Source organism: Anolis sagrei, chromosome 4 (assembly GCF_037176765.1).
Source record: "Anolis sagrei isolate rAnoSag1 chromosome 4, rAnoSag1.mat, whole genome shotgun sequence".
NCBI classification, from domain to species: Eukaryota; Metazoa; Chordata; class Lepidosauria; order Squamata; family Dactyloidae; genus Anolis; species Anolis sagrei.
The window spans coordinates 44089108-44105390 of NC_090024.1; the positions used below are offsets into that span (position 1 = coordinate 44089108).

Genomic DNA, 16283 nt, shown 5'->3' on the forward strand with positions numbered 1-16283 from the left:
TATAAAACATTTGAAACAAATGAAAAATAGTCTTATTTGAAGCACAGAATGTAAATGGATGATCTCCTATCACTAGAACACTGTGTGAATGTAATAAAAAGGAGAATGATGGTGAAATTCCAGTCATAATTGGTGTAAAACATGACTAAGGATGTAGCTGTCCAAGAATAAACTTTGCTGAGAAAGAAGTATTAAGGCATGCTACAGATGAGACACAACATATTAATTATACAAAGACCATCATCTTAATCCTAAACAGAATATATTGTTTCCTGAAGGAGGAATTATTGTAATTTTTGTGCTTGTCAGACCAGTAGATTCTTGCAAATTTAAGACTTTTTTGTTTCTTCAAACTAAGATTCTGGCTGTACCTTCTCACTACAGGGAGATAATTTCACATATTTCTCTTTTTCACACATTTTTGAAAGAAATGATTGGTTTTATGTGTTCTGTACTTTTCTTCTAGGTAGGAAAAGCCAGGATGGGATGTAAAGCATTTTTAGCCATGTGGAAATAACTATTCTATAGAGTGCTGTAGTCCCGTCATAAACAAGCAGCATTACAATGAAGACAGAGTCTTGATTTCTGTTGAACAAAGATTCCTTGTTCATGAAAATCTGCATCCTTTGGAGATATCTCTGTGCCAATTCATGGCTGGGCTATGGCAAGAGAATATTACAAGTTTGCTTTTAAGAGAGAGCTTTAATTGGTCTGCTGTGTGCTTCCAGAAGAACAGTGACAGGAAAGCTTTGAGTACATATACAACTAGTGTTCCTTGTCTGTCAAATCCCCAACAATGTCTTGTTTGTATAAGTAGATACCAAACCCTTCGAAGTGATGGAAGATGTACTGGGTGCTACGGGTCCTCATTCTGTTTCCTGTTACTTGGACTATCGCGGTTAGAGAGCTTGTTCTCAGTATGAAAAACACATGCTTTCTTTTCTCCCTCTTTCATTAAAGCCTGGCAGTGAGCTAGATAACTTGGAAGAAATTCTGGATGATCTGCAAAACAGCCAGTTGTCTCAGCTTTTCCCAGATACCCGACCAGTTGCTTCAGCAGGATCGGTTGATAAACAAGCCATCATCAATGACCTCATGCAGATCACAGGTGAAAACAGCCCTGGCACACCTGTTGGAGCCCCCAAACCCGCTATGAGGATGTCGCAGAGCAGTGAGTGAGCTATTACCCCATCATGATCACAACAGATTTAGTATAAAAGGAAAAATGTAGCCTTTGCCTATGAGTCTTCCATATTTTAGTGCAGTTTAGAAATTTGCAGTGCTCACACAGCACCATCTGCTGTTCTGCTTCTTAAGAATGGTGTTGTCAAATCAGATATTGTATAATCTCAAACCAACATATTACACTACTATGGAGCTTTCTATTTTAAATTCATACTTTCTGCTGATAACATTTTTAGCTTGTCTCCATCACTTAAGCATAAGTTTGCAACATATTATTTATTGACGTTGGTGGATGTGGCACTGTTAACAACAAAGGAGAAATTAAATCATTACAGTAAAACACAGAAAAGAAGATCTGAAGTGAAGCCTTTCACACATCTTTGGTCATTTAAATCAGGAATGAGAGTACTTTTTTTCAAATTAGGGTTGCATGCACTCCCCAGGCAGGAAATGGAGGGACACACATGTTTTCATAAATGTTTGGACATCCATGCAAACAAACAAGCACATACATGCAGCTACCCTCTCTACCCTTCATTCATTTATCCATCACCCATCTGTTCTTTCCTTTAATTATGCATTTTGTTTTTCTTATGTTCAAGAATATAAGCAATATTACAGATTTTTTAAAATGTGGTCAGAATTATAGTTGTTGTTGTCACTGCTGTTGTTTTAAAACTATTACTTTTGTTGATATAATGTAAGAGTTTGATCTCAAACATTTATCTCTTCTACCTTTTTCTACCCTCCATTTCCACCTGTTTAGCTTTTACTAATACAAGGCAAGCGCAGTTGGGAAGGATGCTACCAAACCAGAGTTTGCAGCTTGATATCGCATTGCAGAATACATCAGGTGCTGGAACTTTTACACCCATAAGAAACAACAGTCCATATTCAGTAATACCTCAGCCCGGAATGATGGGCACTCAAGGGATGATGGGAAATCAAGCAAACCTAGGGAACAATAGCCCAGGTAAAGAAAACTTTGAACACGGCGATTTTTTGCAATGTTTTCCATGACTTCAAGGACTGTGACTTATTCTAGTTTGGTTATAGCTGGAAAGGAAGCAAGATCTCTCAAAAATAATAGTTTATCCAGTAGATGAATGGCTCTGTGTGGAAACAAAAGCAAATGTGTTTGGTAGTAATCTTACAGCAATAAGTCAAAGCCAGCATTGAAGAAGACTCACTTTCATTTACAGTATATAGAATTGGACTCCTAAAACCATCCCTGGAAATAAATTTAGTTTCAGATATATGTGGGATTTATTTCTGAGTGGACACATTTAGTATTACACTAAAAGTTCCTTCCAAAAATAAAAATCCCTCTGGTAAATTGAGTCTGATTTTGGGGTTCTCTGAAAAATATTGTTATCTACCATTGGATTTATACAGAAATAAATTGAATGGATTATTTCTGAGATAGCATATTTGTTTACCATGATTATTACTTATGCATTGTACATGTCAAACCAATCACCTGTGTGGAATTAAGTATTGACCTCTGTCCACTCTTACTTTGGTATATTATTTTACATATAATTAATGAATCTATAATTGGTAGAGAATATTAGAAATGAGGGGGAGGTGATGCCATAGCCTATGTACCATTTGATTTAATATTCCACTTTAAAAATATTTTTCACTAAAACGATGCTGAAGAGAATGGTTCTGGACTATCTTAGAATGTTATTCTTATTATTTGTTTATCAAAACCTCAGAGTTAATGCTCTGCTCAAGACATGGTCTCGGTTTTTATAGGAATGATTGGTGGTAATCCTCCTCGGCCTAGTATGCCATCAGGAGACTGGGGCTCCCAAGGGGCTGCTGTGAGAGTTACCTGTGCTGCGACAACAAACACCATGAATAGGCCAATCCAAGGAGGTATGATACGTAACCCAACATCCAGCCTTCCTTTGAGACCTAACAGTCAGCCTGGTCCAAGGCAGATGCTTCAGTCTCAAGTCATGAATATGGGTAAGCTGAAATCTAGTTGTCATACATTCTGCTTTCATTGCATTTTACACAATCACAGCTGGAAGATAATGCCACCTAGATGTAATTGGATGCAAATACAGCTACTTTGACAATGCAGCAGATAGAGTCGTGCTTGAAATATATTTTGTTTGGAGGCAAATCTATGTTTTCTTTTAGTATCTGCACAGCTAGTTTGCTCAGCTAGCAACAATGGACTTGAACCAATCATACCATCTAAATATTAGGGGAAATTTCCTGACAGCAAGAGCAGGACATGTCGTTGTCCATGCCCCTGTTCTCCAGCAACAAAGATATGTCCACATTTGTGTGAAGTGTTGCATTGCTTAAAAAGTAGGTTATAGGGGGCCTTTTGGTTATTTCACAGTTAGAAAAGGCGTATGGCCTAAAAATGAACACAGTGGAATGTATGACATTTTTGAAAGAGGCTAGATGGGAGTGATTTGATTGTGTGTTTGTGCCTCGTTGGGGGGTTGGATTAGATCCTTGAAGTCTCTTCTATATTATTCTGTGCCCATATGTTGAGGTGGAAAGATGTCTAAATACTAGCTGTTCTGTTCATTAATTACAACTGTGTAAGTCTGATTCATGTTGTTACAGTTCATTTTTAGGCCATAAGCCTTTTCTAACTGTGAAATAACCAATTAGGCCCCCAATAACCTACCTTTTAAGCAGTGCAACATTTCACACAAATGTGGACATATCTTAATTGTTGGAGAACAGGGGCATGGACAACGACATGTCCTGTTCTTTTACAGTTGCTGGGCACACATTAATATGGGGAAGCCTGTCATGTCACATCCACATATATGGAAAGAACTAAGCATGTCATACTCCTTCCATCATTTTCAATGCAACATGGAAATGTTGGGTAGCAAGTTCTACTATTTTGAAGGTATGTTTTTTGAGGGAAGATAGTCTCCCAACAAAATCTCAGCCTCTTTTAAAGAAAAGATTACTGTATGTAATAAATAGGCTGTACACCTGAAAATAGTGTCATTAATTCTAGTGGTATTTTATTTGCATTGCTTTTCCTTCGCCAGGGGCCTCTGAGCTAGAGATGAATATGGGAGGACCCCAGTATACCCAGCCACAGGCTCCTCCCAATCAGACTGCTCCATGGCCAGAGAGTATCTTGCCGATCGATCAGGCATCCTTTAGCAATCAGAACCGGTAGGTTGGTTATATCTAATGATGAGTGTGTTCTTTTTACAAATCATTCATTGATCCTTTCTGTTTATGCATTATATCCAAGTTGACTTTCTCTCCTGTATCATTTCACAACTAAGTCCTCTATTAAATATATTTGCCTAAGTCTTATTCACACTTAATAGAAGTAAATTAGTAGACGTGTGTAGGTACAAGCTCTGTCAAGTGAACCAGATGGTTTTGGTGGGGGAAATGGTTTATTTAGAATACCCAAGATCAGGCCTGCACAACTTGCAGCCCTCCAGATGTTTGGGCCTCCAACTCCCAGAAGCCCTAGCCAGCTTCTTCAATGGCCATGACTTCAGGGGAGATGAAGTCCAGAACACCTGGAGTATCACAAGTTGTGCAGGCCTGCTCTAGATCAGTACTTCTGAAGGTATCTGATGGGGGGCAGTTTTTTCCTGAGTGAGCCAGGGAACAATGCCATATTTGACTCCTTTGTCCTTTCTTGAAAATGCTGCAGGAGCCAAATTGACTGGCACTGGCAAGTGGTCCACCACTTCAAGTAACACTGCTGCAGACTTCTGTAATTGGTGCAATTGCACTGTTCTTGAACCTGCCCTTCATGGATTGTATTATATGATGATTTTTTTTCTTACAGCAGTAATTTTGTGTTTGGCTCAAGCGAATGAATGTAAAATGAATTTTCATCTAAGCAGAAGGCTATATTGCAGTAGTATTCAACCACCAACATGATGGAATCTTCTTCTCCCAAATAGTTCTTTATGTCAACCACTTTCCCAACCTCCTTGGGGTCTGTTTTGGGAGTACAGGAAGTTGGGGATCACCTCCTTCCTGCTTCAGTGACAGAAAGATATCCAATAGCGGAGCCTCTTCTTTTTATTCCTGAAATAATACTTGATTGTTTATTATATCTCTATAATGTAATTTTAGTATTGGTGTACACAGCTAGAATTTTTGCAAATATTAAATTGAAAAAGTAAAAAATGGAGCCCAGAAAATGAATAAAACTTATATTATTTATTTATTTCATTTATATACTGTTTTTCTCAGTCCTGAAGGACTCAAAGCAGTTCACAACAAAGTAAATGGCAAAATTCAATGCCTCACAAAATATAAAATACGTCACATAACAAAATACCATATAACAATAGATTAAAACCAGTAAACTATAAGGCATTGGACATCGACAAACACAAAACATAGAACATTTAACATTGCACCAATTCTAACGTTTATCTTGACTATTTCATCTCACTCTTTGAATGCTTGCTTGAAAAGCCAAATTTTAAGTAGTTTCCTAAATGTCAGGAGGGAGGGGGCCATCCTTATTTCACTGGGGAAGGAGTTCCACAGCCAAGGGGCCACCACTAAGAAGGACCTGTCTCTCTTCCCCACCAGTCGTGCCTGCAGGTGTGGCGAGACTAAGAGCAGGACCTCCTCAGCCAATCTTAATGTTCTAATTGGCTCATAAAGGGAGATACATTCGGTTAGGTAACCTGGATCTGAACCGTTTAGGGATTTATAGGCTAAAGCCAGCACTTTGAATTGTGCTCAGTAGCAATGGACCTTATTTCAGTACTAAAAATATAGACACATATGTCAGCAAAGCTTCAGAGTGTATCTTTAAGAGTATCATTCAACTGTGCTTTGATTTCTGGCAGAATGGACCTCCGTCTCTGCATGCAGCTGATTCCCCAAAAAATAGATTGGGAGGTGAAATATAATCTTGGCATCAAAACACAAATACAAAATAGTTACAGAATCATGACTCAGTAGTGATCATGAATACAAAACAGTTAAAGTTAGGCAATTATTTCATATTCATTATCCATTCATATTCATTATCCATTCTACCAAATATCAGAGCACAGTTGAATGTTTCCATCAGGTTTGGAGGAATCAGGTCAGGGGATGTTACTTAGCTAAATATAAGCCAATACAGGATTCCAGCCATCTTGTATAAAACTGAAAAACAATATAAATTACTGCTGACCCTAAGTCTACATTGATGAAGTTATGGTTTTACTTGAAGTAAATTAGTTTAAGTTTTGTTTATAATATTGGGCTTGTGTATGGTGCCTATTGTTAGTTTTTACCATGGTTTCCGCTATTTAATATTTCCACTCTTCACATATATTCAAAGCACTCCTTGGCATAATTAATCTGTGGCCACATTTTAAAAAAACAAAAGCCTAAAAGTTTCCCACTCAATCACTGTGAGTAATGTCTTATGTATAGCCTTTCTTCTTCTTTATTGTTGTTAGTGTCAAATTCTGTTTTTATTGTCATCTTTTGGGTTTGGACTTATTTCAGACCTAAAGTTGTGCCTGAAGGCAAGATAAAAATGTTTTTCTAAATAAATAAACCAAGTAGTACAAAGAAACAAGAAGCATTTTACTGACTGCACTTGAATTACTCCTTTCTGGAAAGGTCTGAGGAAGACTGTTTCGCTGTGGCCTAATGGCTGTCTTACTTGACCTATTTAAGATCAAGCAGGATGAATAAATGACTAAATGTCTTTACTGATTTATATCAATAAAGCTTCAGCTTTAAAGCTTCTGCTGATCTCAGTCATTTCAATCCCGTCACAAGGAAAGAAGCAGTCTCTCTGGCTAGTTCTTAGCCTTATATAGTATATAAGCTTTGAGTCTGTGCTGTGGCTCTTTATAAATCTTTTCAGGGCAGTGACTATATCTGCTGGTTTTATGTATGCCTAACAAGTACTTAGCTTTATCACAAGAGATATCAAAAATATTTCAGTATGGTTTATTTGAGATAAATATGCAGAGCAAGTTTCTATTACTACATGTGATTATAGAATACACAATGGGAATATTCAAAAACTAGTTGCAGAACGCTTCTGTGTTCTTGGGCATTCCATCTCAGACCTCAGAATACCAGTCATTGAACAACAACAAAAACTTCAATGGGAGATTAGAAAGAGAAATAGCAGAATTGGGGTGTAGCCACAAATTCTAATGTATTGACTGCTGAATTGAGGCAATTGTTTCCTGGCATGTTACACATAATACTAGTTAACACCCCAGCTTCTTGAGGGTTCTTCTGTCCATTTTGATATAATCCCTTCTTGGTTCCCAGTGTGGAATGTCCCACACTACATTCCAATAATTCCCTCTACCATTCATATGGTTAGTAAAGGTAAAGGTTTTCCCCTAACATTAAGTCCAATCGTGTCCGACTCTGGGGGTTGGTGCTCATCTCAATTTCTGAGCCGAAGAGCCAGCGATGTCTGTAGACACCTCCAAGGTCATGTGGCCAGCATGGAGCACGACTAACTTCCCACCAGAGTATTGATCTACTCACGTTTGCATGTTTTCGAACTATTAGGTTGGTAGAAGCTGTGGCTAACAGCGGGAGCTCACCCCGATTGCCGGATTCAAACTGGTGACTTTTCAGTCAGCAAGCTCAGCGGTTTAACCCACTGTGGTGTCGGGGATTCCAAAAGTAATCTTGGCTTTACACAATATGTTGTTGCGCCCCCCCCCCCCCACACACACACAAAACCATAATTAACCTTGCTCCATTCTTCTGATGACATAGATTCGGTCCACAAACATTCATGCTACAAAGTTCCTCTGTTTGTTTCAAAAGTGCTACATTATCCTTTTGTTTAGCAACCATGATCATATTTGGTTAACACTTAGCTTTCTTTCATTCTGGAATAAAAGTCTGCAAATAGAAGATCATATTTTCCATGTAGAGAAATTTTATCATACATGGGATGACAGAGATGAAAATTGTTTCATACATGAGTTGGGAGAGATGATTACACTTAAATATGTTCAGTTTAATTTTACTTAGATAAGGCAACTGAATGTTATGCCTGCGTTTTTACTCAGATGCAAGATTTTTCAACTGATAGTGCTAGAAACGATTTTGCAAAAAATACTTTTTATTTTACATTTTTAAGTGCCACTTTATTCCTCAACAAAACTTGTTCAAGAAAATTCTACAAACCCAGCATTAAATTTAAAATCTAAAATAATATTAGAATTTAAATTGAAACCATATATAAAAATAGCAGAAACATTGCAGCACAAACTAATTGGAATGCTTGTTGTATTCTTAATTAGGCAATGAAAAGCATAGAAATAAAGAGGTCTGAGATAAATTCCCTATTGAATACAATGTGAAAGTATGATTTGCCATAGAAAAGTGGCAGTGAGGGTTCTTAAGTTTTCCTCTGCCTACCAGTTTTACCATTCCCCCTTCATGCATCCTAGAAAATACATGCCATGTGTAGTGGATGTTGGAGTTAAGGGAGCAGCTAAAGAAAGTTGCAAATGGAAAACAGCAAGTAAAGAAAGACAAATGCTTCCTCCTACTTCCTCTTTGACATTAGTTGTGTTTCTTTCTTTGTGGTTGATCAGAAACTTAGATTCTTTCACATTTCAGATCTGTCCACAATTCAGTAGCAGTAGACAGCAGTTCACATATATTAAACAAAAAAAACCAAACAAACCGCTGGAACACAAACTTAGAATGGCATACGTCCAATGTCATGGAAGTAGATGTCCATCCATGCAGTCAGATGCTCTGTCTATCCCCTTATCCTGGAGAAAAAATTCTGACTGCTGTTGCACAGCTGAAGAGAAAATGAGGATGAACAAACAGCCTTCTGTCCCTTCTGAGACACAAGTATTACAATAGAGTCTTGTGCTTTGCCAGTCTACTTACTGGATCTGAGCCTTACTGAGTCTGACCATCTACTTCAGCGTGTTCCTTCCTAGACTTTCATGGATATCCCTAGTGTTCCCTGACAGTCATCCATTCAAGTACAAACTAGATCCCAGATGAAGCTGGGTGTGCTCAATGTGGCATTTCTTGCCTAGCAAACTGGGGATCTTCTTGAATTAATTTGGAACTTCTGATAGTGTGAGATTTGATCCTTTACCAAGCTATCTACTTTTCTTTGTAGGCAACCATTTGGGAGCTCTCCAGATGACTTGCTGTGCCAGCATCCTGCGACGGAGTCTCCGAGTGATGAGGGAACTCTCCTTGACCAGCTTTATATGGCACTAAGAAATTTTGATGGTCTTGAAGAAATTGACAGAGCTCTTGGAATACCAGAACTAGTCAGTCAGGTAAACCGTTCTACTAAAAGTTTCTACATCTTTTAAATGTTTTGAAATTTCTCTAGTTAATTTATTTCAATAGTGTGTGCCACACATATCTTAGCCAAGATCCAAAGATATGACAGAAGTAAGCAGTAGAATGGCAAATTTAGACATAAAAGTAATGGTCATGTCCTGAGATGGGAACAAGCTTCAGCAAGCCTGTGGTTCATGTATTGTCTCCTCTTCTACATTTGAGGAACTTTTAAATTCAGAGTTTAAACAATCTACAGTGTGTTGTGACATTTCAACTCAAAAGTGGTGGTTTGGATAAACTAAGATTGAATCAAACCATGGTTTCTCTTAATCTCCTTAGCTACAAAAGACTTGGGAAGGAAAGTGTATAAGCTCTGGGATCATCACAGCTCATTTACATAAATGTTTCTACTTCTGTCCAGTACAACTGTGTATACAGGCAGTCCCTGAGTTACAAACATCCAAGTTGCAAACGACTCATCATTAAGAATGGGGTGAGGCAACAGGAAGTGAGAGAAATCTACTCCTAGGAAGGGAAATTCACTCCTGAAAGAGTTGTCATGGGTTAAAAGTGTCTCCACTGAAGTTTTATCACCAACAAGCCACATTTTTCAAAATCCAATTATCACAGGGACAGAAAGTGAGGTAAAATCTTCAAACAGGCACAGACAGCAAAACAAACACCACAGGAGTGTTAATCCTTCCCTATACTATCCAAAGATAGATAGAAAGATAGATAGATAGATAGATAGATAGATAGATAGATAGATAGATAGATAGATAGATAGATAGAGATATCTGGAGTTACACTTTTTAAATGTACCTGTTCTGCCTTATATACAAATTCAAGAGCAAACCTTGTATATCAAATAGGTGTGTTTTTAAAGTCTCTACACATATGTATTCTAAAACCATCAGTCTTCTACCTTCATGTATAATTTTTGTTTGTTTTCCTTCAGCAGAGCCAAGCTGTGGACCCGGAGCCATTCTCAAGTCAAGAATCAAACATCATCCTGGAACAAAAGGCACCTGTTTTCACACAGCAGTATGCATCTCAAGCTCAAATGGCCCAAGGCAACTACCCACCAATCCAGGATCCAAACTTTCATCCAATGGCTCAGCGACCAGGTTACGCAGCACTGCGCATGCAGCCCAGGCCTGGTTTAAGGCCAGCAGGGATAGTGCAGAACCAGCCAAATCAACTGCGACTACAACTGCAGCATAGACTTCAAGCACAGCAGGTATTCCATATGCTGTCTGTTGCTGTTTTTACTATCTCATTGTGGTATTGAAATACATCGACTGTGTGAATATTTGACTTCACATATAAAATAAATAGTCTGAGACAAGACATTGATTTTGGTGCCTGGTAATACATCTTCACTTGTGTCCCTAGCATCCAGGTTTTGTATGCTTGTTCGAAGATTCAATGATAACTTCTGAAATTTATTTTGGTTATATAAATTGCAATGTAAGGCACGTGTTGTTTTCCTTTTTCTAAATATTCTGCAATATTTCTGGCCAAATATTGAATTGAAAGAAAGGTATATATATCTATAAAAACAATGTCTAAAAAAGAAGAAAATATCTCATCCTCAAGTTGGCAAAATCTTTTGATAACTTCACTTTTCCGAGCAGCTGTTCTTTAGGTCTGCTTCAGTAAAGTTGAAGGAATCGACACCACCTTTCTTACTCTAGTTTTTCTCAACATTGCTGCATCCAACAAATAAAATACTAATAGTTCATGTATGCAGAGAAAATGAACAGTACCATGCCATAGCACTACACAAAGTAGTCCACACCCTGCAAATAGCAATGTCTGGTCCTCCATTCACAAAAGATTATTCCCCGCTTAAAAAATATTGTGCATTTCTTCAGTAATGTGGGGGAAAGGAAGAGGTGATAGACTAAATTGTTCTCCATGTGTTGTGCTTTACACAGACAGGTTGGGATCAATGAGACTTTATCATGCTTTCTTTGGTTTGACTTTATATAAAGCTACATCTTGAACCAACTCATTTTTTTTTCATGTCAGGATCGACTTGAGAAACTGCAAGTCGCTTCTGGTGTGAGAGAATTGGCCGTCTGCAAGGATGTTGCCCAGGGGACACCCGGATGTTTTCATGTTTTCACCATCCTTGTGGGAGGCTTCTCTCATGTCCCCACATGAGGAGCTGGAGCTAATAGAGGGAGCTCATCCGTGCTCTCCCCGGATTCAAATCTGTGACCTTTTGGTCTTCAGTCCTGCCGGCACAGAGGTTTAACCCACTGTGGCACCGGGGGCTCCAACCAACTCATTGACTATTATAAAATACTATGGGTACTTGGCACATGTATAAGATTTAGTTTGATGTTATATAAACCATAATTTGACATCTGAACAAATGTCAAGCTTGAACATTCTATTTTGCCCTTTCATGTTCAGATTCTCACCATATTTCCTTTGTCATGGCAAAATATTATTTGCTCTTACATCTAGAATCCTTACTATAGTTCATTGTCAAAGAGTACAGCATGGGTCTTATAACTTAACTGAGTCATTGTCATGTAATCTTAGGGGAGCGCCCAGTGGCGCAGTGGGTTAAACCCTTTTGCTGGCAGTACTGAAGACCGATAGGTCGCAGGTTCGAATCCGGGGAGAGGCGGATGAGCTCCCTCTATCAGCTCCAGCTCCTCATGCGGGGACATGAGAGAAGCCTCCCACAAGGATGATAAAAACATCAAATCATCCAGGCATCCCCTGGGCAATGTCCTTGCAATTCTCTCACACCAGAAGTGACTTGCAGTTTCTCAAGTCGCTCCTGACACAACCAAAAAAAAAAAAAGTAACCTTAGGACTGATACTTGTGAACCAAGCAAAATTATTTCTTCTGCCGTTTTAATGCACTTTGTTTTTCACAATTTCATTTTCTTCTCTTTTCCTTCTTGTCTTAGAACCGCCAGCCACTGATAAATCAGATCAGCAATGTTTCTAATATGAATCTATCTCTGAGACCTGGAGTACCTACACAGGTGAGGGAGCAGGTATTGAATATTATTCCAATCTATATAGCCAATGGTCTATAATTAAAACCTCTGCAGCTTTTAAATCTCCATTCCAAAAGTTCTTGCTTGTGCATAAGTGAGTTACCCACCCCTGTGAATACTGCTATACTTAAGATAGGCTTCCATAAAGAAACACCTCTTGCCATTTTTAAGCAATGGAATTGTGAGACAACAATGTAAATGGATCTTGCTTGATGTATCAGTATCTCAATCTGAGAGCTATGCTTTTTGTCCTTAAAAATTGCTAGAACAAAAAGAATAAAAACTATTTTTAATCTGAATGTTTTTCACAATGTGTGTAGTTTGATCATTCAACTTGCAAATGTTAGAACTGTAAGTTATAGTTTAGGCTCTCCTTTGTAGATTGGCCTTACTTTAATAATTCATACCACTTGCCTGTGATGTTGTTCTCCTCCATGGAGTTTTGTCTGGGTAGTTTTTTTTTCTCATTTTGATTCCCAAAGTGAAGGACTGTAGCTGAATGGTAGTGTGTTTGCTTTCACTTGAAGGTCCCAGACATAGTCCTGCACTTTACCATTTAAAAAATACTAAACGGCAAAGCAAAGATACATGCCAGTGCCGCTGACAAGTACGAGCTCCAGAAAATGCCTTAGCTAGCTGTATGTGATGATACCATCTTTGTTTTTCCTGCAGGGACCTATCAATTCACAGATGTTAGCCCAGAGGCAGAGGGAGATACTAAGCCAGCACCTGAGGCATAGACAGATGCAACAGCAAGTACAACAACGAACTCTGATGATGCGAGGACAGACAATGAATATGACACCAAGTATGGTGGCCTCTGGCGGCATACCAACAACAATGACCAATCCCCGGATTCCCCAGGCAAACACCCAACAGTTTCCATTTCCTCCAAATTATGGTATTTTGATTTATTTCAATATCTTTCATCCGTCTCTATCCTAACATTCTTGACTTCTGGATCACAGCTTCTCCCTCACAACTTCTTGAGAAGTTTCCTTATGAGTAATTAAAATGGAAGTAGTCAAAATTATTGGAATAGGGGATTATTTTCTTCTCAGAAATTTCTCACCCGTGTGGAAATAATTCAAAAGTTGTAGTTTCACTAAGGGGGGGGGGGGGGAGGGTTCCACACTGCCTTATATCCCAGAATCGGATCCCAGAATATATTTTTACCCCAGATTATGTGGCAGTGTAGATTCTCAAGTTCTAAAAAAAATTCAGCAGTTCTAAATTTTGGAAAATGTGAATCTCCATAACTATTTGGGAAATAGGATTCATAACCTTTTTGGAAAGTCACTGGTCTCACTGCAAAGGCATGACCTTGTTAGAAGTCACAACCTTTTGAAAAATGGTGTTCACCAGCATTCATGCAAGGCAACTAGGTCTCTCAGCTGTTTATCTGATGTACCTAGGTATGTCTTTGAGCTGTTAGGAACAAAGACATGCCAATGCACAAACACATATTCAGCAGAGTTTCAGAAGTGTTCCTTTAGTTGCCCAAAAAAACTACTCTCCCTTAAAATATATTTGCCTTTAAGTCATGCTCTCAAGAGACAAAATAAACAGTTTTCTCTAAAAGTAACATAGATGGTTTACTCACAAAACTTCACAGGCACTTTGCATACAAATCCAGTTACAATAGGATTTTAAGTAGTTTCTCTGTGGAGTTAACACAGGCATCTTCTTAGAAACAATAGCTCATACTCCAAAGCATCTCTCTGTCTAATCTCTAAGTATACAGTTCCTGCATTGAAATCTAAACTGAACTTACTGCTTCTGATGTTAAACACACACTCTGACATCTAAAAGCATCTGCTTGCTTCTACTCTCCCTAAGTGTCTAATGATTTCTACTCTCAATAAGAGTCTAATGGCATCTACAAACTAAAATGGAGTCCTAGACCCGAACATGTCCAGACCCAATCACATGGTCTGCAGCCCCTCCAACAACAAAGAGGTTAAGTAAAATTGTAAACCAATACACACACATATAATACAGTAAGCAATTATATACATAACAAAAAACTAATGGAGTCTTGCAAATGTTGCTATTTCCAACACTAAATAAAAACAGCTGTTCACTTCCCATGTATTTGTTAATGTGTTTATCTTATTTTTCTGCCACTTTCTAAAATTTGTTTATCTTATTTTTCTGCCACTTGGCTAAATTAATAAGATCCAAATTTGATTGTTCATGGAGCCCCCGTGGCACAGTGGGCTAAACTGCTGAGCTGCTGAACTTGATGACGGAAATGTCACCAGTTCGAATCCTGGGAGTGGAGTGAGCTCTCACTGTTAGACCCAGCTTCTGCCAACCTAGCAGTTCAAAAACATGTTATTTTTTTGTGAGTAGATGAGCACCAACCCTCAGAGTCGGACACGACTGGACTTAATGTCACTGTTAGACCCAGCTTCTGCCAACCTAGCAGTTCAAAAATATGTTCTTATGAGTAGATGAGCACCAACCCTGAGTCAGACACGACTGGACTTAATGTCAGGGGAAAATCTTTACCTTTGGTTGTTCATATTGTTAAACAAGTGATGATGAAGTTGCAAAAAGAAGGAATTTTCACCTTTGAACAAAGAAATTGCTGAGATCTTATTCTACCTGGGTTTGACATTTAGTGTAAGCTCAGTAATTTTCCAAATTACAGTTTAATAAATATCTCCAGCAGATGTTTGTTAACAAATAAGATAGAAACAGTGAAGGATCTACAATACTCATGACCTGGGAGTGGACATAAGGAAGACATGAAGTTAGCTTTGTCTTGGTTCATTAAGTTCTCTTCAAATAGATTTCAGTGCTGTGTTCATAGCAGTAGTCATTTGGGGCTCATTTGTGCTGTCTCAAGTGCCATGCAAAGGATGATTGAAGCACCTCTTCTGTTTCCTAGGTATAAATCAGCAGCCCGACCCAGGCTTCACTGGGGCTACTACTCCTCAAAGTCCTCTGATGTCGCCAAGAATGGCACATAGCCAGAGTCCCATGATACAGCAGTCTCAGGCCAATCCTGCCTACCAGTCCTCCACAGAGATGAATGGATGGGCACAAGGGAATATTGGTGCAAACAGGTAGGTTCCCACGATTTGAAATCATTGTGGCTTGTCTGTGACTTGCAGCATGTCAGTTTTGACTCTTGTCACATAACTCATTCATGCACTTCTTCAGCAACCATCGTTTGATGACTCTTTTCCTCCTGTGCCCATTAAGAAAGAGGTGCAGCATTTGAACATGGCCATCCACATAGCACTGCAGCTCTGCAGCTTGACACCAGAATCATTGTTGAAATCAAAAGAAAAATGATACAAGGAAATCTTAATTCTGTCTCCCCTCGTGGACTGTTTTCCATCATAATTTACAGATACACTTCAACAGGGTGAATTTATGCACATTAAAAAATTAGAGATGTTTCCGTGGTTGTATTAAGCCATAAAGGAGCAGATGAAAAGCTCTTATTCCATTTGAAGGAATTTTGTGAAGGAAAGGAAAGGAAAAAACAAGAACGCCCAGAAACTTTGTGGTTTGTGAGAACATTTTTTTTAATCATGTCAGAAACAACTTGAGAATATGTTGCAAGTCGCTTCTGGCGTGTGAAAATTGGCTGTCTGCAAGGATGTTACCCTGGGGATGCCTGGATGTGTTATCATCCTATGGGAGGCTTCTCTCATGTCACCGCATAGGAAGCTGGGGCTGACAGATGGGAGCTCGCCCCGTTTTGCAGATTTGAACTGCTGACCTTCAGGTCAGCAGTTCAGCTGTCACAATGGATTAACCCGTTGTGTCACCGCG

General features: G+C 38.7%; 1 protein-coding gene across 8 annotated transcripts in view; it reads left to right on the forward strand.

The window, feature by feature from the left end:
- Positions 1-16283, forward strand: part of NCOA2 (nuclear receptor coactivator 2) — a 168339-nt gene that overhangs the window by 145316 nt on the left and 6740 nt on the right. For 5 of the 8 annotated variants that reach the window (XM_060775448.2, XM_060775449.2, XM_060775450.2 and 2 more), the window contains 9 exons: positions 961-1171; positions 1952-2158; positions 2947-3162; positions 4224-4353; positions 9293-9458; positions 10424-10705; positions 12399-12488; positions 13164-13392; positions 15388-15565. In XM_060775448.2, coding sequence (XP_060631431.2) covers positions 961-1171; positions 1952-2158; positions 2947-3162; positions 4224-4353; positions 9293-9458; positions 10424-10705; positions 12399-12488; positions 13164-13392; positions 15388-15565 — 1709 coding nt within the window. The remainder of the gene's footprint in view (positions 1-960; positions 1172-1951; positions 2159-2946; positions 3163-4223; positions 4354-9292; positions 9459-10423; positions 10706-12398; positions 12489-13163; positions 13393-15387; positions 15566-16283) is intronic. The other 3 variants (XM_060775454.2, XM_060775453.2, XM_060775455.2) reach the window with 3 other exon arrangements.